This window comes from Carassius auratus, chromosome 16 (genome assembly GCF_003368295.1).
Source record: "Carassius auratus strain Wakin chromosome 16, ASM336829v1, whole genome shotgun sequence".
NCBI classification, from domain to species: domain Eukaryota; kingdom Metazoa; phylum Chordata; class Actinopteri; order Cypriniformes; family Cyprinidae; genus Carassius; species Carassius auratus.
The window spans coordinates 8,536,019-8,563,868 of record NC_039258.1 but is presented as its reverse complement, the minus strand read 5'-3'; the positions used below and the strand labels follow the sequence as shown (position 1 = coordinate 8,563,868).

Genomic DNA, 27,850 nt, shown 5'->3' with positions numbered 1-27,850 from the left:
TCTTATTTAGAAACTTATTTGGCACCTTTCTGGATCAATTTTTGAGCAGCGAGAGATTCCCATTTCCCCGGCTGTTTTCCAGGCTCTGTCTTGCTTGTGCTGTCAAGCTCATTCTGTCTCCCAGACCCAGCCATTTCTAACAACATAAACTGCCAGCTGATCTATTTTTGATCAGCTGCACCTGTGCCCAATTATCCCTGTGAAATGGTTTATGCCAGCGAGACAGTATTCCTTGTTGTTTATCCTCTTATCTAGGCATGGATGAGGAGCACAGGGGCTGTTTTTCCCATTTGAATAAGGTCTGGACACCCAAAGCTTGGTGTATGCTAATACTCTATTAATTCCATAGTAGTGACTGTGACATACACTATCTTATGGGTTTGAACACTAGGAGAAAAGGAGAAAAACAACATCCTGTAAGGATGAGCAATGATATAATGTTTTTGTACATCCAACTAATTGCAGATTTACTAGCTGCAGGTGCTTCTCACTATTTATTCAAGGTCCTTGGTTTTGCATTTTATGTCCTGCTGTGCAGGCTGCAAACAATCTATAGAGCATGTATAAATAATGTTTCAGATCTGTGTATTAAAATCAGTTAAATTTCCATGGAAACTTTTTTGTATACTGTACATTATGTGTTGTTAGAAAAAACTGTCCACATACATACGGTATGTGCATACTGTGCTAATGACAAAATGTACACCTCCCCTAGTGTGCATGTAACAACTGAAGTATCCTTCAGAATATACTGGGAGCATATATGATGAGTAAAAGTGCTAGTTTCTGACACTTACGCCTCTAAAGTTGCTCATGGCCTGGAAGTAGATGAGGTAGTTCTTCCTGGGGTCCAGAGGGCTGTTCCAGTAGCCGTTGTAGGTGTGGTTGTCCCCCACAGTAAAGGGTGTAGCCTGGGGCAGGCTGCTTGGAGGAAGTTCGGCTGTATAGTAGTGTGGAGCACCACGGGCCTGAGCCTCACCGTGAGATGTTGGAATGGGGAAGCAGTCCTGAACACCCAGTTCTCTCTTCACCTTCCTACCAGCTTCCTCCTCCACAATCACTTGATATGTGCTGTGTATTTACACATAGTAATGTATTTGATGTAAATATAATAGTAATAATAATAACAACTTATAAGAAATATTTCAGGTTCAAACAAGTTAAGCTCAATTGACAGCAGTTCATTATCATATTTTTTTTTCAGATGTCTCTTTTAAGAAATTAAATCTGTGTTAGAGTTGAGATACACTGAGATAAAACTATAGTTTTACTTAATATTTGGAATTACAAGAATTATATATTTTTTTATTTCATTTTAATTTTAGTTCAAGTTTTATTTTTATTTGAACTTTTTTAATGTTTTTAAAAATAAGTGACAGAATTACTAAACAGGGCAAATGAGGTTTATAGCGCAATTCCATAAAAGCACAGGAGTGGAAAATTATGTGTGTGATTTACTGAAAATGCACACACTAAAGAACACAGATCATTTCCATAATGACCAGCACAATCTACCAAGAGCAGTGCAAAATACAGGCTGCTTTAAGACATGCTTTTTTGGGTGATTTTGGCACAAATCCCAGCAATTTGACAATAGCAAATGCTAGTAAATGGTGGTGTTTGATTCATTTAAATACTACCCTCCTATAAACTTTGTATTTGAAAGGGAAGCTCCTACAAATGCATATTCAATAAGGTAATAATAAGTGCAAAATAAATCTTTTCAGAGCTCATTCTTTACTACATGTTTTTAGTAAATTGTGACAGTACTATTTTAACGCCAAAAGACGGTTTGTTAGCGGTTAGCAAATATTTCCCTAAGATTTTTTTTTTTATTTAATTTTATTTCAAGAAACAAACATTTGTAATAACCCTGGTAAATACACACTAGTATAGCCTACCTAATGTGTGTGTTAAGCATGAGAGAAAAACAGACCTTATTAGAAATAACTTTTAGTGGTAACTTGTATTTAATCTGAAAATACTGGCACTCTCACCTGACTGGAGCTCCTCGGCCTTGTGCTGGACGCAGTAGGACTGTGATGGTGCTTTCTGTCTCACTCAGAGGGGACGGCATGTCTCCATAATCAAATGTAGGTGCTTCAAAAAAAGAGAGAAAGAAAGATATTAAATATCTTCCTAAAAATGGGGGAAGTCGTGGCCTAGTGGTTAGAGAGTTTGACTCCTAACCCTAGGGTTGTGTGTTCGAATCTCGGCAATAACACGACTTAGGTGCCCTTGAGCAAGGCATCGAACCCCCAACTATTCCCCAGGCGCCGCAGCATAAATGGCTACCCACTGCTCCGGGTGTGTGTTCACAGTATGTGTGTGTTCACTGCTCTGTGTGTGTGCACTTTGGGTGGGTTAAATGCATGGGTCACCATACCTGGCTGAATGTCACGTCACTTTCACTTTCGTCACTTTCAAATGTATAAAAACCCACTCACTATCTCAAAAGTAAACTTTCTAAAACATCCCCAGTGATAGGCAAGGGAAAAAAAAAATGAATGAGAGCTCAGCAATTAAAAAGAAACCATTTGGGATCCAAATCCACTGTGTATATTAACTTTGTCACTTCAAAGTAAGGCAAAGTGAAGTTTACGCTAATTTTTAAAAGCCAGTATAACCAGCTAAACATTTTAATTAGACGAACCTCACGAACAACGCCTACATTGTTGTCTGAAATAAGACCGCCATAATTCATGACAATAACCAACACTTCACATGAACTCTGCTTTCTTCTCCAAACTCGTCCCTCTGTGTGACTTGAACTCAGGGTGTAATTAAAAGCTGTGCACGTGGGACAAACAGAGGGGAAACTCATTTAGAAGGATCTGAGTCTGGACTGCATCCTTCCCCTGAGATGGTAGTGTTGAGCAATAACGCTTTCCTTAATATCAGCAGTCAATTAAAGCTGAAGAGCAAAGGCAAACAATCTGCCAAAAATCAATGATTATTCTATTAAAAGCGGGGTTTGGCAAAACTAAACTACTCGAGTGGACTTCAGTAAAAGTGAGGCCTTGGATGGCTTTGAGTGCTTGCAGAGAAAATAAAAACACAACATATGATGCAACTGAGAGATATAAGAGAGCCTTCGGGCTTTTTTCTGTACATTATGCACAGACAAGCAAGTAAACAACAGGTCATATATGTACCTCTATCAATATACTGTAACAACTCCAAAGGGTCTATGCTGCAACAACTTTCTCAGAGGTTTACATAGTGAAATGCACAGAAATAAGGGTGTAATGTATCTCTCGGTCTCTCTGCTCAGTCCCTGTTCGACTTCTATACAATTACTAATTAAAAATCCTTCAACCAGAAATATACTAATAATGCAGATAATATACAGTGACGTATATTTCCATTACAAATTATATTTTCAGCATCATTTAAGTGAGAAAAAAAGGTGTCTGAAATGTGGACGCCAAAACAAAACAGAAAACGTATCAACTTTTTAATCCATTAACAATGCTTTTGGTAGATCTGAAGCTGATACAAGGCGAAACGTCCCCGACTGTTAATCGGCCAAGAAGACAGGGTTATCAGGCCAAAGCCTATGATCTCAAAACAACCACATATTTGCAGATTAATGGGCCTTGCCTACCACCACACGAAATCCTCTTATTGGATTTTGTGTTTCCGTCACATCGCTGCCGTCAAAAAAACAGAAGTTCTCCATCATGCCATTGGAGAAATCGCTGGATTTAACGCACATCGCTTCGCATCAGTCCAGTGTTGATGAATCCTGATTTGGCATCAGCTGCATCTGGTTGACAGCAGCATATGGTGCTGTTTTGTAAGGCGGGCTGGTTTTGGAATGGTGAGGATGACAGTGATGTCAGTTCTCTTTGAGGCGAGGGGAAACGTGTAATGTTCTTGAAGGGCCTGTTGGGTTCTGAGCATCTGCTGTGATTCAGTTTCACTATCACTTCCTCAGATCCACTCGGGAATACATAATGGCTCTTACGCAGTGATATGGGCTTACACACACATGCTTCAGAGATCAATAGCGCACCTGAAGCACAGGATGATGAACCGGAAACTCTGGAGTTCCGCATTTTTCCTTTTCTGTGAAATCAGTTTTTGTTTCACTTTGTTCCTGACTATTGAACCGCCAACGCAATGCATTTCTGTACCTCAGACATCTCCCGAATGATCTGAGGCAATTCAATCAACAGTTTATAGATCTCACCTGGTACATCTGAAGGTGCACGGAAACACTCACACACATGCCCGTACATTTCGCATCACCGGAGAAGAACGAGTTGAAGTCCTTTAATGCAAAACAAAAGCAACTTCTGTGTTTTCACATTTCTTCATATAAAAACTCCTTCCATGAAATTACAGCACCTGCTCTGAGTCTGAGGTTATTTATTGCTTGTTCACAGCAAATGAACAGATGTAAAGGTCAGTGTCGACCCATCAGACAAGGAGAGGAGAACATAAGTGATCAAATTAACTCAGTTTGTACTAATGCGTTTGTACCTGTGATGCAGATATAGTATGCACATTTAAAAAAAAAAAATAATTGAATCATAGCCTAGGCGAGTAAAATCACTTTTGGGACAGATTGGTAGTGGAAGCGCTCTGTTTACCACACAGACTCACTCTAAAACAACCTTACACACACTTACCAGAGATGTTGGTGGTGATCTCCGTGAGCGCGGTTTGGCCGAAGCCTTTGGCGGTGCGCGCCCGCACAGAGATCAGGTAGGTGGTGCCAGGATGCAGGTTGGAGAACATATGGTAAGTCTCGTTCCTCAGTTTGGAAACGGTGCGCCTCGGGCCTGGAACGTTGATCCCGGGGTCAGATGATTCAATGCTCTGGTAGCTGATCTGTAATTGCACATATTAAAACCATTTAAATGAATCATATTTTCATTAAATCGCTGTTGTTCTGGAAGCAAACATGCAATGACTCAGTGTGTGGTAGCTCAGATCAAACAATATTTTACAAAAGTTTACTAACCCTGACATCCCTAGTCAGAGTGGGTTGAAAATGATTCATATATGAAATCAAACATTTACTGTATAAACGCTAAGTGGGAGCCTACTCATAAATACCAGCGGGAAGCTAGTGGGCATGTTAGACTATCATCTTTACAGAAAAGAATTCCGTGATGGTATCACATGACAGCCCTCACAATCTCTGCTCCTGTCATCGTGTTGCCTGTCATCACACAAAAGCTTTGGCTTCTTTTGAAACAATTTCCGTTGGAAACCTAAGCTATTCAACATCCTCTTGTTTACAGAATATATGTATGATGTATAAAGCAATTTTAAGAGTAATTTAAAATCCAATTAAATTGAAGATTCTGGGTCACATGTAGTCTTGATTCATTTCCAGATAGATAGATGAAACAAGCCTGACATACTTTGGGATCACAAACGTGCAGAGCCTTAGAACATTAGCGACCTAGCATTAGCATGTTTACTGCAGTGTGCTTCTGGAACTTAGAAGACATTTGCTGCACCTGTACCTGGTCTCTTTTAAGATATGAGGCATTAAGGATAGTGATGGGGGAAGGATTGAGGGGGAACGCAGTGCCCTGTGAGTCTTTTGTCGATGGTGCTCAGAGGAAAGTGGACAATGTGCTAATCTGAGAGAGACGAGAGCGAATTCTCCAGGCTCTGCCTCTCTCTTATTCTCTCTCGCTTCATCTCTCTGTATGTCTGAGAAGATCAGGCTGCTTGAGCCTGAAAATCTGTCCTTGCCTCCACTTTACAGGTCAAGCCTTTAAATCCCCTTTAGAAAACATCCTTGAAGCGACTTTGGTAGCTATGGCCCGAGGAGAAAAAGAAACGCGTGTTATCAAGGAGAGATAACTCTGTAAGAGCAAATGGTAACGGGGGAGGCGACTGATGGACAGAGGTGGCATTCAAAAAAGCGTCGATCTCGTTTCGGGCCATGGCTGAGCCAAATGATGGATTCACAAACAAAAGCGACTTTTCCTCCTGAGGTGAGATGAGTGTTTTGGAGCGTGACAGAAGCACCGTTCTCACAACTTTTTAGTGACTGAGAGCCTGAATCATGGGCGAGGAGATAGGTGACACTGGGGCAAGCAGTGCGACCGAAGAGAGAAAGGGTGTGAGAATGTTCTGGAACAGAGGAACAGAGAGACAGATGCTGGCCGTGGGAGGCCCACCACCTTTCTATTGAGCATGCTGAATCTGTGTGCGCTGAACGGAAGAATGAAGAAACAGTTTAAAGGCTTTTATTAGACCGTTAGCTATCCTTCTTTTTGGGAAAAAGTCATAAGATTTCAATTTGCGGCAGTTCTGATCTACTAATCTCAAGAGTACAATTATACAGTGATATAGATTTTTTGGCTACACAAAACCACACCGTAAAAATTATTCTTAGATCCCAGAAGTAAATAACATTATTATTTGGTTTGTCTTTGTTAAGTAGTGCAACAGAGCACTTTGTAAACTAACTAAATAAAAAAAAAAATAGAAAAACTCAAGTCATGCAAACATTAAATTATAATTAAATTATGACTTTCAAACTCATGTTGTAGTTGTATGACCCATGACCACACTTGCATGTGATAGCGGGACAAAGTAACACTTTTATATTTTTTAAGATTTTGTATCAACAGCTATATAAAACAACATATAGACTGACAGACAGATTGACAGAATTACAGATAAATAGACGACAGATAGAACAGTAGACAGAACAAATGACAGACAGGACAGGACATTATTCTTTCATGGGTTGTATGTGACACTACCTCAGTAATGACTTCTTGACATCATCTCAAAAGTGTTCCAGAAGCTTCTACAGCAGTCTTTTATACAGCAGCAATTATCATTGTGTCCACCAGCAAAGCAATTATTCCCAGGTAGCTCTAGGTCAATCGTCCGGGCTCATGAGTGCGGCTGTTCAATGATGAGATCGTGGCAACTATTCAAATAAAGCAAGATTCTACACTGGCAAAAAGTGTAGGAGACAGCATATAGAACTTAGATAGCGACATCTTTCTGTCATTTACTAACAGATGGCTGGTGCTTTAGGGACCAATTAGAGGGAGGGTTGGCCTTGGTGGCTCTTGTGTCTCTGGCAGCACACAAAGTTCTAGGTCCAAATCAAGACTTCATGCATACTTTCTTCCTGTCACTGACTTGAGTTGAGAAAGAACAACGACAACAACTCAGCACTTCCGGCAGCTCCAAATTATACAGGGGTGGTAAAAACACTCGCATTCCAAGGTCTTCCATATACAGCAAACTGTCAGTCAGTTCTGTGTGCACACGCGTGCGTGGGATCATATGTTAGCGGCACTTTCATAAATAATTTAAACTGGCAGTCCAATTTTAACACACAGTGGGAAGTTTTGTCTTTCAAGGATTGTGGATCATCGATATTTCACCTGGTAAAAACGCTGACTCGTCAGAGCCAATCTCTGCGGATTCAGACAGCTTGGGAGAAATGGATATGAGTGCGGTAAAGAGCAGGAAAACACATACCTCATACTGTGTGATGAGACCATTGGGTTCCACCGGCTCCTCCCACTTAAGGAAGATCATATCTTCCAGCGGAGTGAAGGTAAGAGACTCAGGAGCAATGCCTCCGGGAACTGTGGGAAACCAGAGAAGCCACTGGTCACGAATGAAGAAACGGAAAGATCCTACACTGTCAGACTGGTAATTTCACAACCATTTACTCAAAGTGAGAGGGTTAATCGCTTAAAGTCCCCCAAAGGTCAACTCTAATATCCTCATTACAGCTGTTGTCATTATGAATGTCTTAAGCAGGCCTTTTATGTTATGAACACAGATTCATCCATTATAACTGATATAAGTGATTCAGTACTGGTCACTTGAAAATGTTATAAGAGATCTGCTGTCAAGATTTGATGGAATGTGGTGGTCTGGGAATCCCGCTATGATGTGATAAAAAATATACTAAAATGACTAAAATGTTAAGTAAAATTAAAATGAAACTGAAAATCTAAAAGCAAATTTAAATATGAATTAATACTATAACTGTATATACATAACAAAAAATAATCAAGGTGGGAAAAAAAAACAAATGCACCAAAATGATATCATAAATATGGTAAGGACTCTTGATTTGTTCCCTGTTAGCTTTAAAGAAACCTTAGCCCTCTACTGTAGCTCTGACATATAATTAGCTCTTCTGCATATTCAAATGTTGCTGTATTGCAATAGGTTACAAAACAATTGAGAACCAATGGCCTTTGTCCTCCTCACACAGCATACTTGAATGAAACTTGAGAGCTACTCATAAAAATATAAATTTCATGTCTTTTTGTCACAAAAAAAAAATTACATGGCTTCAGAATAATTGTACATGAGTCATACCGACCGCTTTTGAGTTTTGTCTTTTTGGAGCTTGACAGCCCTACATGCTTTCAAATGCATAGAAGAAAGAAAAATGAGTTTTCTTAAAAACCTTTTTTACTTTTTGAATTCACCAGAAAGGCCATTCTGCTTAATTAGCTTCATCAGTTAGGTTTGGAAATAAACAGGAAAAGTACACTGATCAATCAACCACACCAGCATGAAAGCAGCCTTTACCAGCCTGGAAACTCATGCTGGTCGAAGCTGGACTTCTCAGCAGGAAATACAAAGCCTGTGCGACAGAAAGACAGGGCAACACTTGCAGCTGATGACACAGCTTTTTGTGGCTGATTTATATTAACACGGGTTCATTAACAGAAATAAACGCTAGCAGAAAGAATGCGGAGGAAGTGGAAATGGTGCTAGAGAGACAGATGATGCCCTGAGCTCTTACACACTGCAGCAGTAACACATCAGCAGATGTTTTTACAGCCATTTGTGCTCTGTCACTGAGCCATCCTCGTTAGCCGATGGGTATGTGCACAGCGTGTGTGCGCAGGGTGATAGTTGGTGAGGCAGAGATAGCTGGTAGCAAAAATAACACACTCACTCAGATTGAGTCAAAATCGCTGACTCTTTCACTTTTTCTTGTGACAGGCCATGAAAGAAAAGAATTGCTGATTGAAGCTTCAGAGGGGTGTTGATAATTGAGCACTCCCTTTCCTCCCTCTCTTTTTCTCTCTTATTTCATCATACTTCCTGTCTAGGTGAAACTCTAGTGTTTCAAATTTTTTCCAGAAAATTATTTTGTCCTTTAGGTAAAATTTTTACAGCCCAAGCCGGCTTGACAGAGCAAAGAAAGCGACATAAAAAAATCTTCCCTGACCTCCTCATGCTCAGCTACCTGGAGAAAATAATTTAAAATGAATTTCAAATCCATTTGGGTCTTTATGATTGTGATGTTGAACAGATTTAAGAGAAAAATGTGTATTCAGAAGTATAAATGAATGAAAACTTCAATGAATACTTCAACCCTATAGAAACAACTTGACAACTTTGTCAACTCATTATTTAATTCAATTTTATTTGTAAAGCACTTTTTATGATACAAATCGTTGAAAGGAACTTTACAGAAAATTAAGTTTCTACAATATTTAGTAGTAGCTTCTCAGTAGGTTATAGCAGAAATGTATGGAAAATTATTTAAAGACGTATTTGTGTGTTAATACCTCTTTTACCTTTCTTTCTTTTTCCATCCATCCATCCATCTTTCTTTTTTCATCCAATAATCCATTCATCTTTTATCATCCATCCACCAATCTATCCATTCTTTCTTTCTGTTAAATGTTTGATTATTTACTCCAAAATAGGCTTTCAATCATTATCTTTTGAATCACTTATTCATTTTAAAGCCTCATTACTGTAAATGGACTTGGGAAATTTCCATTTGTAAATATTGTTAAAAAGTAATATATTTATACTTGCTAGACACCACACCACCACCACTAACCCAGACACCACAGCAGTAGAAATAAAACAAATGACATAGACATATTAATATTCATTGAAAGCTCTGCTACTTACTGTCCTCCTCAGTTTGAAACATGACCTCCTTCCCTTCCTTCTTGCCCTCTGTGTTGGCGAGTGCCAGGCGTATTTGGATGGTGTGAAAAGGAGGCAGATCTCTGAGGGTGAAGCGTGAAGTGTTGTGCTCCACAGCCAGGCATTCTCTCACCGTGGTGTTGTGCCCACCGCCACCCCCTGCGGTCGTGTAGCGGTAACACAAGGAGACTGAGTACGTGTGGCAGCGGGTCAGGTTGAAGGCCGGCGTCTCCCACTGCAAGGTCAGCTGGCGGGACTGGATCTCTAAAGCTCGAAGACCACGCAGTGCCCGCATGGGCTCTATTGGAATAGAAAACGGTGAAACATTTTGTTAACATAAGCCAAAAATGCAGGGAATCTGCACGTGGACATCACCAGGTCACCAGACTTCTCGCCTACCACACCCACTACAGGTAGGAGGCGCCACCACGGTCAAAAAGGTTGACGGACCACCTGCTAATGAGGACACGACTCATGCCAAATTAAGTTAATTAATTCCACAGTCTGCAGGTTGTGCTCTCTCTCCCGCCATTTGCTACCTCCGTGTCGCTAAGCATATCGGTTATCTGCCTGCACCTCGTCCAGGGGCCACGAGCCCCGTTCAAGGACACTCAGCTCTTGCCAGTTACGGTTAGTGCAAGGTCGTTGCGTTAGGCCAACTATTTTTGGCATAACTCACATCTGTGTTCGTACTTTCTTATTTACCGGGGGCAGAAAGTTCAGCAACCACCTTTGGCATATGTGATATAAAGAGACAGAGGAAGCTACTGTCTGTAGGGCACAGAGCAACCTTAGTCTTTCTCACAGCGAGGGAGGGTGAACCAAGGACATCCAGCCATACTATCAATGAGCACATTTGTCAGGGTCCATTATTAAGACAATCAATGCATTTTGGTCAAATATATCTCCACATAATGTATTGCATTTCTTTGTTCTTTTAATGGGACCTGATGACTAATGGACCCAAGTGGGAAGGTACAACAAAGGGGATGTGAAGTGTGCACTTCCTGTTAAAAGTATGAGGTCACGGCTCAAGGTCTTTATTGTTCCTCTCAAACCGACTCTCAGGAAGACATGCTCTTAAGAATTAGGATTACTACTAAAGGTAAGGTGAGGTAGCTAATGCACCAAAACCACGAGGACAGTGAATTAGAGGAAAAGCATTTCGTCTTGAAGTCCTCTGAGGAGAACGTGCATGGATCGCAGAATACTAATTCAGCACTTCCCCTGCAGAAATGCACTCGTAACATTAAGCTCCGTTAATCCTGAAATATCTCACACATCAGAGAGTTTTCGCCCCATCTCTCTACACATTTCCTTAAGGTTTAGATTTAGATTTACATTTCGTTTCATTTGTAGATTTACATTTAGATTAACTTCCAGCGCGATTGGATTTCTTATCAACAGAAGCACTTAGTGGACCTGAAAATGACACGAATGAGGGATGTTCGTGTCCTAAAATACACATTGAATGTCAAAAGGTCCCATTTGCCTCCACAGGAAATGCCACCAAAATAGAGTGATGATCGTCTTAATGGAACTATTGATTGTTAGTTAAAAGCAAACTAATGCGATGCTGTTGGTTAGTGTCGTCTTTAAAACAATCTAAGAGTCTACACTGTGCTCTTTGAGGAGCTCAAAAGGGCCTTTTGTGTCACCCTACTTCCCTTAACCTAGTTCGAAGGCTTTGTCTGGATGCCAAGAGCAGCCCTTCTAGCACCCACTCCTTGGCTCCCGTCTAAGATGGGACTGAACCCAGAGAGAGCAGCCAGGACCCTGGGGCAGCATGTCAATTCCTCACGGGCAGCTGGAAGTCCAAAACAAGACCTGTTTCTGTCCTATTACTCTAGATAATGTTGATACATGAGGTAGTCCTGAGAGAACTAAGGTTATACAGTGAACTAATGGGCGTGAAGTTCTGTTCGTTGGCTTGTAACAAGAATGAAAAAGAATGAGAAACATGATTCTGTGATATTCGGGGTAAAATCATTTATATTGAGATGGATGGGAGTGGGTTTAATCAAATGTACATAAGAGCATTCGTATTTGATGTTAAATTATGGGAATAAAAATTGTGAAATGAATAAGCTGCTATATGTTATTCTCAATAAAGACATTTGTTAAAGGGATAGTTCACGCATAAATGATTTGCATCACTTGTGCAGTCGTACAATATTGTGAAATATTATAATAATTTAAAATAACTATTCTATTTTAATACATTTTGGATAGTCATTTATTAATGTAATGACAAGCTGGCTACAGGAACCCTTCTTTCAATCTTTAGGGGTCACATGATCCTTCAGAAAACAATGTATTATGTTGATTTGGTGCTCAAGAAATAATTCTAACTACTATCAATGTTAAAAACAATTGAGCTGCATATTTTTGTACATTTACTTTTTTCAGGATATTTTGATATACAGAAAGTTAAAAAGAACTGTGTAATAATAAAAACTCAATAATCATCGGGAAGGAGGCGGGAACCGGCGCACAATCAAAATGAAACTTTAATAATCCCAAAATAAACAAAACAGCGCATCAGCCCCTCACGGACAACTGATGCGCGCAAATAAAAACCAAAACATAAAATAAGGCCCAGGCCTGGTCCTCTCTCGTCCTTAACGGTCGTCGCTCCAGTTATATATCCTATCCTTCCCTCCTACGTGGGACTCGAGACCGGCGGTGGGTCGCAAGTGTAGCTCATCTCCAATCAATACACCTGGCCTCACTCCTCGTTCCCAGGCCTCTCGGCCCCGCCCCACTAGTCACAAACTGCATTTATTTGAAATAATAATTAGCAACATTAGAAATGTCTTTACTGTCCTTTTTGATCAATTAAAAAATGTCCCCAATTTTGTGAAACATAATGTTTATAGTGAAAAATGGTTGTCAAGCTCCAGAAGGAACTATAAACCATAAAAATGTCATAAAAGGATTCCCGCCTCATGCAGAATATTCAAGGTTTTCTGAAGTCATACAATAGTTTTGTGTGAGGAACAGATTGAAATTTTTTACTGAAATTTTTACCTTACTCAACCATAACAGATTTCAAACTTGATGCTGTCTTTTGGCCTGTTCGCACACAAAGCTCCATTCAGAAAACATATACAGCAAAATGCAAAATGCTTTTATTGTGCTTTTGTCCCTTTTGAGGATTTTTGCAGCACTCCACATTATAAAGTTTCATTGCAGCATGCTGTTGAAAGCATCACCTTATTTCATGCAAGAAAGAAAATCAAACATGTTTGGGATCTCACAAGGACGAGTAAATAATGAGAAATGCATTTTTGGCTTTCTTCTGCAGAACACAAAAGATGGTGTTTTAGGAAAAATGTGGCAACTCTTTTTGGCCATTTAATAAAAGACTGACTTTCAATCAATTGATAAAATAAAATTGTCTTTAGCATTTGGCAAAAGAAACAGTCATACAAGTTTGGAATGTCACAAAGGTGAGTGAAATATTTTTTTTGCATTTCTTGGGTCCACTGTACCAAGTGATTACAATCAAGAGTATAACTCACTCCAATGAACACCTAAAGAGACCCAGCAGCAGGTGGAGGTCCATCTGTGAACCAGTCTGTGGCAGAAGTACAATGTTTGTCCCATTCTTCCATCTATTTCCCCTTTCTAATCTCCCTCTCCTCTGAGGAACATTCCTTCACATCACATCCTGCTCCTAATCACAACAACGCCTCATCAAGCACACCTGGCCGTGTTCAGCGAAATGTCCATCGGTTCCCTGGCTGTGCCCACAGGACTGTGCCTGCTTTCATCATTTTTATGTAGGTCACTACCTAGAGCCTCGCACCAGGATGCAATCTTCAGCTGCGGCCAGAAACAACCTAGTCATCTCATCATTCATTTCACTTTTTTCCAGTTTTTTGGCGGAGAAGTCACCCAAGGTCCAGGAAGTATCTACCGTTCTTGCAGTGAAACACAAAATAAAAATAAGCTGCTAGGAAATAGAAACCATATAAGGGGAGCCTAACTACACAGATAAACTAACAAGGGATATCAACAGGGAAGATTGTCAGCATGAGGTCTGTACACAGGAGGTAATGGCATCCCCGGATGGAGGACATTTTGTGTGGCTCATACGGAGCCAGAGAAGATGATTACAGTCACCTTTGTAATGGAGGAGGTGGATTTACCTGCTGGATGAAGACAGATGAGCTGACACTTCTCTCTGTCCAAAAAGCGAACAAAAGAATCAGGGAGAAAATGTAATGAAATAAATATCTTCTTTTCTGTTCCACAGAAGAAAAACAAGTAATTCAGGTATGGAATGGCATGAGGGTGAGTAAATGATGACAGAATGTCCAATTATGGATGAACTATCCCTTTAAGTGAAGCATACTTGAAAGCTCCACGGCCGGACCTCTGAAGAATAAATTGTCCCTTCCTTGATAGCTTTTAGTAGAGAACCATAAATCCATCAAATTCAGTAAAAGATTACATTTTGAATAAAAACTATTGAAGACGATGTTAAAAAACAAACATCTTGTCCTGTAGCGGTGGCTAAGCCTAATATTTTTTTGCGACCGAGCTCTCTGGAGACTAATCTGAATATCGAGTCACATGACTGTAAACGCCAACCCCCTTTCAACCGTGATTAATAAGTCATCACTGCGAACGTACCAGCTCATGCGTGTGTGAGAGCAATGCTGTCAAACAAATCAAAACTTCATAGCCTCTGACACAACATGGCGTTCCCACTAGCACACTCCTCCTAGCACTCAATTATATCTACGACTTCTATTCAGTTGACGGCAGAAGAATACACAGGAGATTTGAACACGAGCGGCGTACGGAAAACCTCATTTTACTTCCAATCCCACTGATGTGATTCTATTGAGTCAAAATTACATCTTCAACAGTTCGGCAAATATGACAGCAGCTTAAACAGCCCCAATATTCATGTGCAGCGAGGCACCGCTGGGAATATGATGCAAATACTCTATTTAAAGAAGAATTCCAATCTAGACTTAATGTGGAAGTGGAAATGGAAACAGTAGGAAATATTTAGCGTGAACGTCTGCCCCTCATTTTCTCCGCCTTTCTTTTAGAGACAAAAGCTGTTTAAGACAAAAAAACGTGTCTGGAAGTGACTCACAGACGAATCTTTCTCGCTCCGACTCTCTCGTCTTATCTGCTGATGTCTTTTTCTCCCTGCTATGTCATTCTAAAGCCTCCTGTGTTGTCATGCTTCGCCGCACTCCCTTTTTCACTCTTTTCGTCTCGTTTGCTGATGAATGGCAGGTGTCTGGTCTCAGGAACAAGCTGGGAATGATTGTGATGTGTCATTTAAAAATGGCAGCCAGTAGTTTGTGTAATAGCATGTGTGTTTTGGAAGAGGATGTGATGTAAAGTGGTGACCATTACTATGTTGACCAGGTCTGGGTCCAATCCTCAACCTGCATTTTCACTCTTGTTTTCACTCAGATAAAAGCAGGATCAATCTTCCTAATCACACCCTTTCCGGGACTGAAACAGCTGGATGTGGTGGAGACTCTCATTTGCAGGTAGAACCATGCATTACCGCCCCCTCGCTGTTTGTTTTGACGGGCACAAGAAGGCGCCACAGGAGAGATGCCCGCAGTTTCGGTTCAGAAAATGTAAGTTCCAATTAATCATCCACTTCTTCAGAAATAGGTATATTTTATGAACAAGCATTAAAGACTTGACCAAATTCGCATGCTGTTCATTAATGGTGCATTTTTTTTTATCTAAACTCAGTAATCTAAACTTTCAATAAAAAATTCTCATCCAACATCAAAATATGACAGGAATTTTCAATGGACTTCATAATGCATGTGAGATTCTCTGGTCACTCACCTGCACATTTAGTTCTGCTGATGAGGGGTGGTCCTGGTGGCCCCGTCCCACCCTCGCCCGGCCGGGTGAGCAGCACACTGATATGGTACTCTGTATCTGGATCCAGGTGCCAGAGCTTATAGGTAACCATGTTAACTCCAAGGATCTCTGACCAAGGTGCCTGGCTGGCCCGATATTCAATCTCCCGACGGATGATGGGGCCATCGCCCAGAATGGAGTTGGTGTTTAGTTGAATGATCAAATACGTGGAGCCCGCTCTCAAAAGCTGGGGTGGAGCAATGGGAGATGGAGGAACTGTGACGGGGACAGAAAAGAGATGATGGTAAAAATCTATTTGAAAACATGTAAATACTTAAGCCCTTTTCAAGCAGCCCCCAGGAGAAATATGTGAAAACCTTTCATTTACTCTAACCTGAATCTGTCCGGTCTCTTTTACGCAGTTTTTAAGCTTATCTTGAACAAACACTACTGACATGAGGTGAAGGAACATTTGCAGTTCAAACTGTACAACTCAAAAACACAAGGGTTAAAATACCAATCTGGCCATGCACATTAAATCGCCAATAGCTGGTTCTTTCAAGTCCTCGAGGGAGATCCATAAGTAAAGCAACAGATGTGCAAGTCTGTAGACTGTGGAAGAACCTCAGATACAAGGTCATGCTATTTAGCATGAGCTTTTTATATCAAGGCCCCTGAGGTACTCAGCGGGCAGCTACACAGTGGCCACAATCTCCCATTTGATTTGCAAGGTATGTCGTTTTTTACATATTTATTTAAACCATGACTAGAACTTCAAAGGGTCTTGAGTTATCAAACAATTAGTGAATGTAATTGATTTCTGAAGGATGGAAGCAAGGGTCCAATGGGTGAAAAGATATCTGCGCTGATTTTCCCATGACTAATCTTCAGGTCTGCTGTGTCTGCAAGCTTTCTCTCTCAGGGCCAGCTGCAGATGGCAAATATCCAGCTAGGGACAGAGAAAGCCTCTTCTGAGAGGGATATGAGATGGCAGGGAATAATAAAGCTCATCTTTTCTGTCAGAGAAAGGCTCTGAGAATAATATAAATTCAACTTAGACTCCGCTTTCATATGCGAAGAGACATAAAAACAGGCCGTCTCTGCGATTCTCCCTCTATCCAGCATTGGTTGGGTCGGATGATTAATTTCACCCTGAGAAAGCTTCTTTCGGCAGAGTAGAGTTCAGTGTTACTGTGAAAAACAGATCTGAACCTTGCTGACTGACAGAACAATTCTCATTAGCCCTCCGGCTCCTCTGCATTAGCCCTGTTGCTGTGTAATCTATGGGCCCATTGAGAAACAGTGAGTTGTGAAATGAGTTGATCAAGCTAATTAAAGGACTGATTAGCCTCTCGTTAGCGGGGGCAAGCGTGGGAGGGCAGTTTGGAAAAGACAAGGAGAAGATCAGAGCGAAGGGAAGGGAAAACTAAGGTGAATGTAATGAGATTGCGTCAATGCTGCCGTGCTAGCATGTGGGCCTATAGCTTTATGGACTCGTCTGGTGGGGCCAATCTGCCGTGCTTAACTGAGATGCAGTAATGCATTTTAAATAGGACCTACTGTCGAAGTAAAAGCCATCAGGAAGCAATGCCAATAACATGCTGCAAAGGGAATGCAGCTATAGTCTGAAATGGCTTTAAAGCTCTCTAACACAGAGGCACAGATGCAAGCGGGTCTCATTATAAGTTGTGCTTCATATTGCGATGTTCCCAAGTGGATTATGCCTACGGCTTTGGTAAAAATATAATGATGAAGTTGTAATGAGTCAGTGTGACAAGTGCTACAAGAGCAAGTGCTTTGTATCGAGCACTTTCCTGAACATTTGATTAGTCATTCCCCTAGAAACACTGCATGTCAAATGAGTTTCGAATTTGAAGACAAGATCTAGAGAACATTAACGATTTTACCCCTGAATATAGTTACATTTAAGGCATTTAGCAGGTGTTCTTATCCAATTGATTTAGCAAGAAATCCATGCAAATTAGAAGGTTATCTGCTGGGGAAAGTATTGCTACCTATATAACAAGGGTGTGTTCGCTTAGGAGAGAAAAATTTGGATTGCAACCAAACCAAACAACAAAGATATTTTATATGTTTTTCAATACCCCCCCATTCACAATCTTTTTGAAAATTCTGTGTCAAATTGTGCCTTGTTTATAAATGAATCAGTGGTAAAATGAAGTGAACAAAAGGCTGAGTTCTTACTGATGTCGTCTGAATCCTTATTAAAGAATACAGTATGTTTATTTAAAGAAACAGAAGGAAGGTAATGCAAATACTGTTTTTCCACAACTTGACACTGCACAACATCTTGTTGTCTTCAGAGCCATCTATATAGTTTAGTTTCTGCATAGAACTGCACATTAGTCTCTCTCGTAAAACTACATGTGTGAATTAGTGGGTGGAGCTAAAAATACATTAATTTCTATCTTCTTCTGCGGAGGTGGTGCTTATCCACATGCTTACATAAGTAGAACATCCTAAAAGCTATCTTTTTGGCAGACTGCCTTCAATATTAGCTGTTTTTAGTTAAATTTAAATTAAACAAAACAAAAGTGATAATGCACATATTCTAAATTCACAACTGGTAAAAAAACAAAACAAAGCAAACCTACTTTTGGGTCATGTTTGAATCAAGAAGAACTTGTAAAGACTCCACTATTTTATTCTGTGATTTGGATGTGAAGAAAGCAAAGTGCTCAGCCTTGCTATAGGGGCTCCAGGGTTAAATAATAAACAGTGTGAGAGAGTACAAATAACTGAATAGCTATTTGTAGGGTATTACCTGTGATTTTCCATTTCTGGTTTGTTACAACTGTATTTAAAGAAAACAACCTGAAGGTTGATAATGCTGTTCTTCTGGGTCACATTGTGGAATCCAGCAAAGCTATATTTCTAAACTCTCCGTAATCCGTGCTGCTACATCTATCAACAGGATTAGCATGGTGCTGTCTCATAACCTCTCTCAGTATGCCTTGAGGACGGATGCTGAATAACCCACGTAGCTCCATCCATCCCTATCCTTATTCCACCCATGACTTCTCCTTTTGCTTAGGGGATATCAGTCTGACCTGGGTTTACAGGTGAACACAGAAAGCTGCCACTCTAGGCTGATGGGCAGGTGTCAACTTATATGGTTGAAATGAATATATAAAAAAATGTTTTATATATATATTTTATATATATATTTTTTTTTTATAAATTTTAAATATGTTTTGTGGGGAGGTTTAATTGGGTCAGGTTGTCAAGCTCCAAAAAATAAAATAATAATTATATATATATATATATATATATATATATATATATATATATATATATATATATATATATATATATATTTTTTTTTTTTTTTTTTTTTTTTTTTTCTTTAATTATTATTCATGTACTGAACAAACATAAATTACTGCATAGAGGTTTGTAATTAATTACAGCAAGTTTGAGTAAATTAATTCAGAATAATCGTTTTTGGGTACCCATTTAAGCTTTCCTAAATACCAACTGCCAACTGTCTGCTACTACAACAGTCCACACCTACTGTACATCCTACTTACTAAACTGGCAATTTCAGGACAAAAGAGCATAAGATGTGAGAATGCAAGGCTATAATGAAAACAGGATACAATGACATGGATTTAGCCAGAATCTCATTATCTTCTGATGTGCACATTATAGGCAGTTAAACGAAGACTGAAAGGACAAAAGAAGGGGGAAAAAAACAAGCTCTTCACCTTTGACAATGAGTTCACCAAAGTTGGAGACACCGGAGCCTCTGGAGGACTGTGTGACGCAGCGGTAGAGGTCCTGCTCTGGCTTCTGGACGTCCTCCAGTTGAAAGGACACTGAGAAGCGGTTGCGGCCCAAGTGCTTGACAGAACCACCTGAAGACACTTCACCCTTGTGCCGCTAGAAATAAGAAAAACAAGAAAATGCTACAGCCTAGTCACCAAACACATGCTACCAAGTGCTTAAATAAACACTGAATGAGCAATGCACTTTTCTGGAGGCTAGTTGTAGCGACAACAGAACTTCTGAAGGTATAGAGCCATTTGAAATTAAGCTCAGGACACAAAATGCTCAGCCAAAACAACACTAAACTGCATTTGACCAATTATATTACTCCTCGATGATGAAGTTATCAATTATGCGATTTATGTATACTTTTATGTATTATGTATATACACAAATATATCATAAGTGACAGGATGTCAAGTTGCAAAAAGCAAAAAAATATAATAACATAATAGTAGTTCATATAACTGGTTATTGTAACATTGTTTTCAGTTAACATTTCATTTAGTAATAATTTTTTGGAGCTTGACAGCAGACAAAATGTTTGATGAATAAAATAAAATAAAATAAGGTTGAATACCAGAATTACTCAAAATGAAATACAAAATAAGCTAAAATTAATTTGAAATAATTTGAAATATGAATGAATATATAAATAACTCTACAATAACTGCTCAGTAATCACTTTCATTATACGGAATTGAAATGTTTGCATTTAAAATCTGACTAAATAAACATTTAATTTACTACTTTAAGTGCAGGTACGCAACTCCATTCAGATAAATCATAGAATATCTTCGGTTTATTTCGAAAGAGCCATAAAATGTTGGACACCAAAGTATGATTTGTCTGTATAAGGGCCCAAAATGAAAAAGTCTTGAAAGTCTCGCTCGTCACGGAGTATCAGGAATTGCTACGTGGAGCTTTGTGAGGCACCAGACATGTCTTTCACACAAAACCCCACTTGATAACAGCAAGCTTTCACTGCGGCTCAGGTAATTTAAGCGAGACAGTGGTGTGAATAGCACCCATCCAAGATGTCAACGCATTCCCTCTTTCTCCTCTCTGAATACCAAGGACACAAAATGAGCACCGAGAGTGCACTCATACTAACAAAAAGCACTTGGAGGTCTGCGGCTAGTACACAACTATGTGTGTTTGTTTATTATAGGGCTGCTAAAGTGTTTAGGCTTTCAATGTGGTTCAAGACCACACAAACCAGACCTGAATGCAGGGGTAAATGTGTGGGCAATGGCTGCAAATTTGAGGTTTGCATAAAACAAAGCCAAACTTACAATCTTCTGGCTTTGAGAGCCACTCTGACTGTATTCAACCTGGCAATCACATTCAGTGAACTGCCAGGCAGGCAAACATGTAGGATAAACATAGGAGAACTGTTTTGGACTAAATGTGCCACACATTACTGATGCATTTGACCCATGCACTTGTATATAATATATAAAATGTAATTATTTATGCACTACCACTTTAAAAAAGTTTTAAGGTTTGTAAGATTTGAATGTCTTTGAAAGACGTCTCTTAATGCTCACCAAAACTGCATTTATTAAATCAAAAATAAATAAAACTAACTTAACTATTAATTTTACATATATTTTAAAATATAATTATGCTGATTTCGGGTTTAAGATATAGTTCTTATAAATGTTGAAGACAATTGTGCTGTTTGATATTATTGTGGAAATTTTCTTTGATTAATATCTAATTAGAACAGCATATTAGACAAAGATCAATTCAATGTATCATTAATGAATACAATTATTAAGACCATTATACACTGTAAAATATTCAGATCACCAAACGTTATCCTTTAATTGTCCACCGATGCCAAATATAAAAATTAATGAATTAATATTTACAGCACACAATATCCTTGATTAAAAACAGAAGAAGTAAGAAAACGTCCATCTAAAACAGAAGCGAAGCTGTAGAGTCTTATATCTCTTGCTGTGTTTAGTGGAGGAATGAACACTTCAGAGGGTTTGAGGACATTGATTATTGCAGTGTTGCTGTGACAGCTTGCAACCGCAGGAATCTGTCCTTGACCTTGATGTGACATAATCACTCATTTGATTTAATTCCACCTTTGATGCCAGAAACTTTAACTCTCCGAAAAACAGTGGGAAATGTTCCTTCCAAACGCAATGTTACAGACTAACAATGCTCCCAGAAAAATACTACTATATAACAAAGGGTGAAGCAGTTTAGCTCTATATGGCTTCGCTTTGAAGACTGACAGTTAACTAGTTATCCAAAATGATTTTGGTGAAAGTTTGGATAAAAACTAAATGACTAAGAGAAGGAATTCTGCTTTTATAAGCATGGCCTTTCTGATGTCATCTAAGGTCAAAAGAAGTTTTAAGACCAAATCAATCTGAAAAAAAAAAAGCGTTCCTTAAATATACTTTTTAAACATTAACATTCAGGTGCTTTGAGTCAGTTCGGTGCTATAATTTTGTTGACTAGAAGCAAGTCACAACTTTAGACTTTGGCTGATTATTACTGATTTTGACAAAACCTGATTATTCTCACTGAAAACTAAAAATCTACTGTGTACTCACCTCCAACAGAAACTTCTCTGCTTCATTGGGACGTCCAGCTGCCACACACTGGAAAGTGGCGTTTTGTCCAGCGTTGACCTCCACATCCCCCAAACGGGAAAAATGAGGGGCTTTATCTGAACACAAAAACATAAGGGGTTCAAAAACAGAAGGGGTTCAGAATAATAATATATATATATATATATATATATATATATATATATATATATATATATATATATATATATATGTACATACATGTACACACACACACACACACACACAGAAGAAGAAGCAAACAACCATTTATTACCATACAAAACCATTCTGAATTGGAATACTTTTATTCAGCAATTAATTAAAAGTGACAGTAAAGACATTTGTAATAGTAATGACTGAAAATATACATTTGCTATTATAGGAATAAATTAAGTTTTAAAAAGTAAAACATTTTTTTTTTTAAAGTAATAATATTTTATAATATTGCATAAATGCAACCTTGGTGCTAATGATATATTTCTTTCAAAAACATTTACAAATGCTTAAAAGAACACTGGCCTTTCTTAATATGAACATGGAAAAGATTTTTCTTCAACTCAATGTCTGAACCAACTGGTTCCATTCTGACACTTTTTATGATCCAATCGAGTCGCACCCAGCATTTTTCTATTTGAATACTCCAACATATCATATTTCTGAAGTAAAATGCATTGCCAATGTTGTTTCACACGGACTTCAAACACAGAGAGGCGATCTCTTAGAGGCCAGAAATGTTGATTTGTTCCAGTTTGATTGGCTAGTTAATCGTTGTGAAATTGTTCCACATACAGTATGGGACGTTTTCTTGCCTGCATGTGAGAAACTTGAATCCTATGAAATAAGGTCTAGATGATCTTCCTCCAGCACACGTGGTTCTTGGTCCTTTAAACGTAATCGATTTTTGTAAGGTCTCAGTTCAACCAAACTGTTATATGACCTTTTGAATTTAAAAGTCATATCTATTCATTTGAAGATATTCCTTGTAACTGAATACATAGAATTGGGGATTAGACAGGATAAAAAGAAGTAGATAAATAGCATAGATAAAAATAAAGGAATACTATATTGATCCCCTACAAGAAAATGCAGGTGCAGGATTTCTGCAAGCTGCAATGCAATGTGCACAAAAACACCCCAATGAAGAGACATAGCACTGTTGAGATAGATATTACCTACATAAGTCTGCACATACTGTATATTGCAAAACACTCTGTATTAAGAAACCCATTTCAAAGCCTGATCGTAGTGGAGGAAACACCACATTTATTCAAGTGCTGAAAGTCTTCAGGAAGGTTGACATGAGCAAATAGTAAAAAAGGTAAACAGATAAATACTGTGGCTGTATTCTGTCTGGCCCGCTCTAGCTCTAGATGCAGAATGCGTAAATAAAACTTTTTAGATTCCGTTTTTTCTTCACACCAGTTAAAAGGCCCTCAGGCAACATGAATAGCTTCATATGGTAGTTAACACTGTTTAGTCTCAGATAGCAAAGAGCTCCTATGGGAGCTGCAGCCAGCCCTGCACATCTGACAGTCTGATTGGTACTTAAACAGTGTATGGTTTATGTATAATTTAATATTTTGAACTACTGAACTGTTTTTATTTACGTGGTGATAAGAGACAAGCTCCCTTTCAATGCTCCGACATAACAACTGCATGAATATCTTATCAAAGATTAAAATGCAAACTTGTAAAAAAAAAAAGTTGGATATGGCTTCAGTATAATTTGTATTATCCACGTCTATCTTTCATCTGTTAATTTACTCACTCTCAGGCCATACAAGATGTAGAGGAGTTTGTTTCTTCATCTGGACAGGTTTGGAGAAATTTAGCCTTTTACATTGCTTATGGCAGTGAATGGGTGCCATCAGAATGAGAGTCCAAACAGCTTAAAAAACCTCATAATAATCCACAAAAAAAAACCACACCCCTCCAGTCTATCTGTTTAAGCATTGTGAAGTGAAAACCTGTGCATTTGTGATTAACAATCCATCAATAAGGCTTTTAAACTACCAATTCATAATCCATAATAACACTTTCTCCGGTGGAAATGTCCATTTTCCTTTGTCTTCTCACATCTAAATCCACAAACATATTTGTTTAGAACTGTTTTCAAAAATGTCTTCATGGACTTGTTTATTACAAATATGTTTATAACACAACATTAATTGATTGACTGGAGTCATATGGATTTCTGTGATGTTTTAAATGGCAAAGTTTCAAAGTTTCATTTTTTGGGTAAAAACTAGCCTACTCCTTTAATGATATACTTTAGTTTCCTTTAAATCTTTTGTATGCATCATTCCATAATCTCCAATTTTGGCTAATTTCCATATGATTCAGTAATGGTTGGATAAAAGAAACATAATAATCTTTCAGTAGGTTTCATAACAAGGCTGTCTTGCTTAGATTTGGAGGCCTGTGCTGGGGTTCTAAATCATTTTGCCTTCTGTAACCACAGGGCCTTCCTAGTCTCTGGCAACAGCTTCCTGCTTGTGCAGGATGTACGGTATATAAAATCACTGTAAACCGCCTACCCACACTGCACACATCTGAAATCTGTCAAGCAGTTAAACAGGTTAAGAGGTTTGATATAACAGAGAATGCTGTACTGTACATCCACCCTGAGCTTGTATTATTTATCTTCTTGTAAAACCAGGCTACGCTGTTTGTAGTCTACAGGTGGACACATGTTCAGTGGAAATGCCACTGTGTGATGCTCAGTTCATGTTTTTATGAACCAACATGAATCAAAAGACAAAAACAAACAAAAAAAACCTGAAAAGGGTCTGAAATTCTGTCTGTAGCAAAACAGGTTTAAAATATTATGTTTGTATCCTAAAGTATTTAAATACTGCATACTGCAGTTACCAGAAAACTTTTTTTTTTTTTTACATAACTGTGGAAAATAAAATGTAAAGAAACCACACCCTCTTTTAAATCACAGAGAAATCTTCTCTCTTTCTCACTCTTTTAGCCTTCTTTCTTTTTATACTTGTCTTGCCAAATGGTGATTTCCGCAGTCTGGCGCAATGCCACTCTCGACAATGTGTGTCCAGGTCCTGATGAGAGTTTTAATTATTTAATGTGCACAGTGGGGCTTAGATGATGCCATCTGCCGCCTGCAGGAAGTGGGGAGGGGGGCGAAGGAAGAGGGTGTTAGGAGACTCAGCAGAGATGAGCTTTCATGACCACAGCATCTGTTGATTTGCTTGTTTGGAATTGCACTTTATTACCATCTAATAGTACTTTGTCAGTTTTCTCTGTTTAAATATGTATAAATATCACTACAGTTTAATGAAGCCTTAAAAGCATTAAGATGTCCCTTAGAGGTTATGGAAAGGAATGTTAACTTAGAGCGAAGACCACATCTCTGTTGCATGTCACCTAACCCTATTGGCTGGTCTCTAAAATGCATTTCAGAACATCAATAACAATTACAGCTGATAATTGTGCTGTCGGAGCCTTTTGAATAAGCCTTAAAAATGGCTTGCAGCTCTCAAATAAATATACAGACATGCTGTTATCGAATGAGGCAGCTTGTTTTAATAAAAGCCATTCAGATAAGGGGAAATTCACTAAGAATGAATTGCATCCGCTGTGTTTGTCATTTATTTACATGCACAGTCTGCATTGTTTGAGCAACTAAATCGCTAAAGAAACAAATTAGACACTAACATAGTCTAACTCAAAACTCAAAATATGCATGACAAATTCACAATTTATGAATTTAGAGGTTTGGTTTGGGAGATTTACTGGGACTGCTTAACATCCTTATGCTACTGAAATCTAAACACCTGAATCAGCTCTTAAAAATGCTAAGCACTTTAAAAGACCACTAACAGTACTCTTGTCTAACATTTATCATCATTTGATAAAATGATGCCAAGATCAGTAGAAAATGTACAAAGACGTATTTAATAGCTGCTTTCCAGTGTTACTTTTAGCAGAAATGCAAGTGTTGACCAAAGCTGCATTTCTTTAATCAAATACACAAAACATTAATTGTAAAATATTAATGCAAAAAAAAAAAAAAAAAAAACCCTACGATTCGTTGGTCTAATCCTATTACATTTGGAAAATAAAAGAGCTCAAGGTGTTTGAAATATAATGTTCTCAATGCCACAGTGCTCAACAAGGCAGTCCAAATGATTTGTCTGCCCAGTGGCGTAGTGGACTGGCATGCAGGCCACGCACTGGGGAGATAGAAATAACTGACTTAAAACTATTTTTTGTTGATGAAAATACTAGTTCACAGTAATGCATGCATGTATATTTCATTCACAACATTTCATATCCTGTCATGGAGACCGCTGAATGCACCTCTTTACATGGTTTCATGGTGCTTATTGTTGTATTTTAAAACACAAGCACAATGTTTGCAATTGACATTATTGGCATTTAGAATAAAATGATCCCAAACCTTACTGCGGTGAGTGGGGCTATGCCACGTGGTCAGTGAACCGCTTCAGCCTGCGGTGCGGTATCAAAACACACTGCTGCTCACATGAAACATTTTTTATGTGAGTATTATGACACAAGTCAGGTATAATGCTTTGTTTATAAGAGAAATAGGCCTAGTGGGTTAGCAGGCAAATGTTACATCATGACCATACTTCGATACATTTAAAGCCTTTGTGTTCTGTTTGGCTGGTTTGTCACAAATTTCCACGACTTAAATCATATTTATGGTTTCTTTTTCCAAATTCTAACCATCTCACCCTCTAATTCAGCAGGTTTATTTTCAGGGTTGGGAATCAAAAATTGATTCTTAAGTCAGGAATCAGAAACTTGTTGTCAAATTGTCAAAATTAAATTTTGATTCCATCTATCAATTCATATGCAGTTTTTTTTTTTTTATCTGTGAGGACCAGACCTAGCGATCTGCCAGGACCTTAATCGATAAACTAAGTGCTCCAATTTGTGATCAGCTGCCCAAAAAGCTAAGTATAATACCTGTGATAGCGAGACATGTTGCAAAAGAGCTATCACCCCCAACATGACAAAGCACTTTAATTTAATAGATCGTTAAAGTTCACGAACATGATTCAAACACCAATGTGATTCTATTCCTAAATTACAGTGATTCATCTGTTTCATTCCTCAACCTTTGACGTGTGCAATCAATGTTGTGATCACTCGTTGGTTTGTCCGTGCAGAATATGAGGATCACAGCAGTATGATTTGAACTAGGGCTGCACGATATTGGGAAAAAATGACATTGCGATATTTTATTTTTCTGCGATATATATTGCGCCTTTTCATACAAACAAAAATAGGGTGAGCACAATTACATTCTCCTTTTAAATTATTTAAACATCGACACCATCTTGTCAATTGATTAATATGCGCGAGGGAGAGAGAGCAAGACAGCGCTCGTGTTGTTTGCAGACGGCTCGCTCTCTCTCTCTCTCCCTCTGTCTCTCTCTCTCGTGCGCGCACGCTCTATCGCGCTCTCTCTCTCTCTCACTGCCCTGTCAAAACTTTCACTCTATGATAGTTAAGCTGTGCAATTAATCCGCAAATCACATTCGTCAAGGGCCGGGGAGCAGCTGGCCCATACAGTTAATGAATAACGGATCAACTACGACAGCCTACATCGCACATCCTGCGATGTGACTATCGTGGATTCGTACATCGCGATATCGATGCTTAAACGACACATCGTGCAGCCCTAATTTGAACATTTTACA

The 27,850-nt window shown here is 38.8% G+C and overlaps 1 protein-coding gene across 15 annotated transcripts in view; it reads right to left on the bottom strand.

Moving 5' to 3' along the window:
* ptprub (protein tyrosine phosphatase receptor type Ub) overlaps nucleotides 1–27,850 on the bottom strand; it is a 206,412-nt gene that overhangs the window by 54,003 nt on the left and 124,559 nt on the right. For all 15 annotated transcript variants that reach the window (XM_026283812.1, XM_026283813.1, XM_026283811.1 and 12 more), the window contains exons 5-12: nucleotides 22,140–22,255; nucleotides 19,500–19,674; nucleotides 15,754–16,047; nucleotides 9,898–10,215; nucleotides 7,477–7,586; nucleotides 4,638–4,839; nucleotides 1,998–2,100; nucleotides 798–1,071 (exon numbers count right to left, since the gene is read on the bottom strand). In XM_026283812.1, coding sequence (XP_026139597.1) covers nucleotides 798–1,071; nucleotides 1,998–2,100; nucleotides 4,638–4,839; nucleotides 7,477–7,586; nucleotides 9,898–10,215; nucleotides 15,754–16,047; nucleotides 19,500–19,674; nucleotides 22,140–22,255 — 1,592 coding nt within the window. The remainder of the gene's footprint in view (nucleotides 1–797; nucleotides 1,072–1,997; nucleotides 2,101–4,637; nucleotides 4,840–7,476; nucleotides 7,587–9,897; nucleotides 10,216–15,753; nucleotides 16,048–19,499; nucleotides 19,675–22,139; nucleotides 22,256–27,850) is intronic.